The 1,411-nt window shown below is 42.7% G+C and overlaps 1 protein-coding gene across 1 annotated transcript; it reads right to left on the bottom strand.

The window, feature by feature from the left end:
* Positions 1 to 715: 715 nt before the first annotated feature.
* On the bottom strand, positions 716 to 1,180 carry LOC138889775 (uncharacterized). Its single transcript, XM_070173111.1, has one exon. It carries the CDS (start codon positions 1,178 to 1,180, stop codon positions 716 to 718), a length of 465 nt encoding a protein of 154 aa, XP_070029212.1.
* Positions 1,181 to 1,411: the final 231 nt, after the last annotated feature.

Genomic DNA, 1,411 nt, shown 5'->3' with positions numbered 1-1,411 from the left:
TTTCTAGCCTTTGGTAATTTGATCATACCTTTGTGTGGGAATGTCCAAATAACAAACGGTTTAAAGATTTGGAAACTAGACTCGAAGACCTTTCATATGATAGGTTGTTCATCACATAAAACCTTATACATATTTTGATATACTCGTTCAAAGTAGGGACTTGTGCGAACTCATTTGAAATCTTAGCCTATTTTGAATTTTTTCCAATTTGACTTAGGCTTAGGCCTTTCCTTGGGCCCCAAATTACTTACCACAAGACTTGTACACTTATTTACCAAGTACAATTGATTTCCACCATGTTAATAGCACATAAAATATTATAATAAGCCTACATGGCACCACAAAATCCTAGGTTACTTAGCGAAATTTTCCGGAGCCTTACATCTCTGGCATTTGTCGCACTTCCGAACGAATTCTTTGGCATCCCTTTCCATGTGTCCCAATAGTATCCTGCTCTGATTACCTTTCGGACTAAGGCATTGACACCAGAATGATTTCCGCAGATGCCCTCGTGAATTTCTCGGAGTACGTAATATGTATCCCCTGGCCCCAAACATACTACCAGGGGGCCATTAAAAGTTCTTCTGTACAAAGTCTTGTTTTCATCGAGCGAGAATCGAGCTGCTTTGGTTTACAGGGCCCTCGATTCCTTTGGATCATCGGGCAATTTTCCATCTTTCAAAATAATCAATATATTTATTTCTCCAGTCCCATGTTAGACTAGTGGAATTAATATCCCCGCATGACCTTCCACGATTACTAATTTAGATAGCTGAATGACAGCCCTTGGGAGTAGATCGTCTTCTTCAATAGATGAACCCAGGTTTGTGAGGGCATCGACCTCCCTATTTTTCTCTCGAGGTACGTGGACTAAAGTCCATTCTTTGAAGTGACGTAATGCGACTTGGAGTTTGTCCAAATATCTCTGCATCCTGTCTTCTCGAACCTCGTAGCTCCCATTCACTTGGCTCACTACCAAGAGTGAATCGCATTTTGCTTCGATGGTATCAGCTCCCAAGCTTTTGGCTAGTTCTAAACCTGCAATCATAGCCTCGTGCTCGGCCTCATTGTTAGTCAATTTTGCAGTTTTTGTGGATTGTCTAATTATGCTGCCCATAGGTGGCTTTAGGACTATACCTATTCCAGAACCTCTCAAGTTTGTGGCGTCGTCAGTGTACATGGTCCATACCCCGGAAGACTTGCCTAATTTCAGTAAAAGTTCCCTCTCTACCTCGGGCATGAGGGATGGCGAGAAATCGGCCACGAACTCAACCAGAATCTGGGACTTGATGGTTGTTCGAGGTTGATACTCGATGTCATACCCCCCGAGTTCGATGGCCAATTTGGCCAAGTGACCCGATAATTTGGGTTTGTGCAATATGCTCCGGATGGGTATGTCGTTAGAACACAA

The sequence above is a fragment of the Nicotiana sylvestris genome, chromosome 4 (genome assembly GCF_000393655.2).
Source record: "Nicotiana sylvestris chromosome 4, ASM39365v2, whole genome shotgun sequence".
Lineage (NCBI taxonomy): Eukaryota > Viridiplantae > Streptophyta > Magnoliopsida > Solanales > Solanaceae > Nicotiana > Nicotiana sylvestris.
This window is presented reverse-complemented; position numbering and strand designations above follow the sequence as displayed.

What these genes read in the sequence shown, in the direction of transcription:
- LOC138889775 (XM_070173111.1), bottom strand. Translation starts at nt 1,180, where the DNA reads ATGTACACTGACGACGCCACAAACTTGAGAGGTTCTGGAATAGGTATA.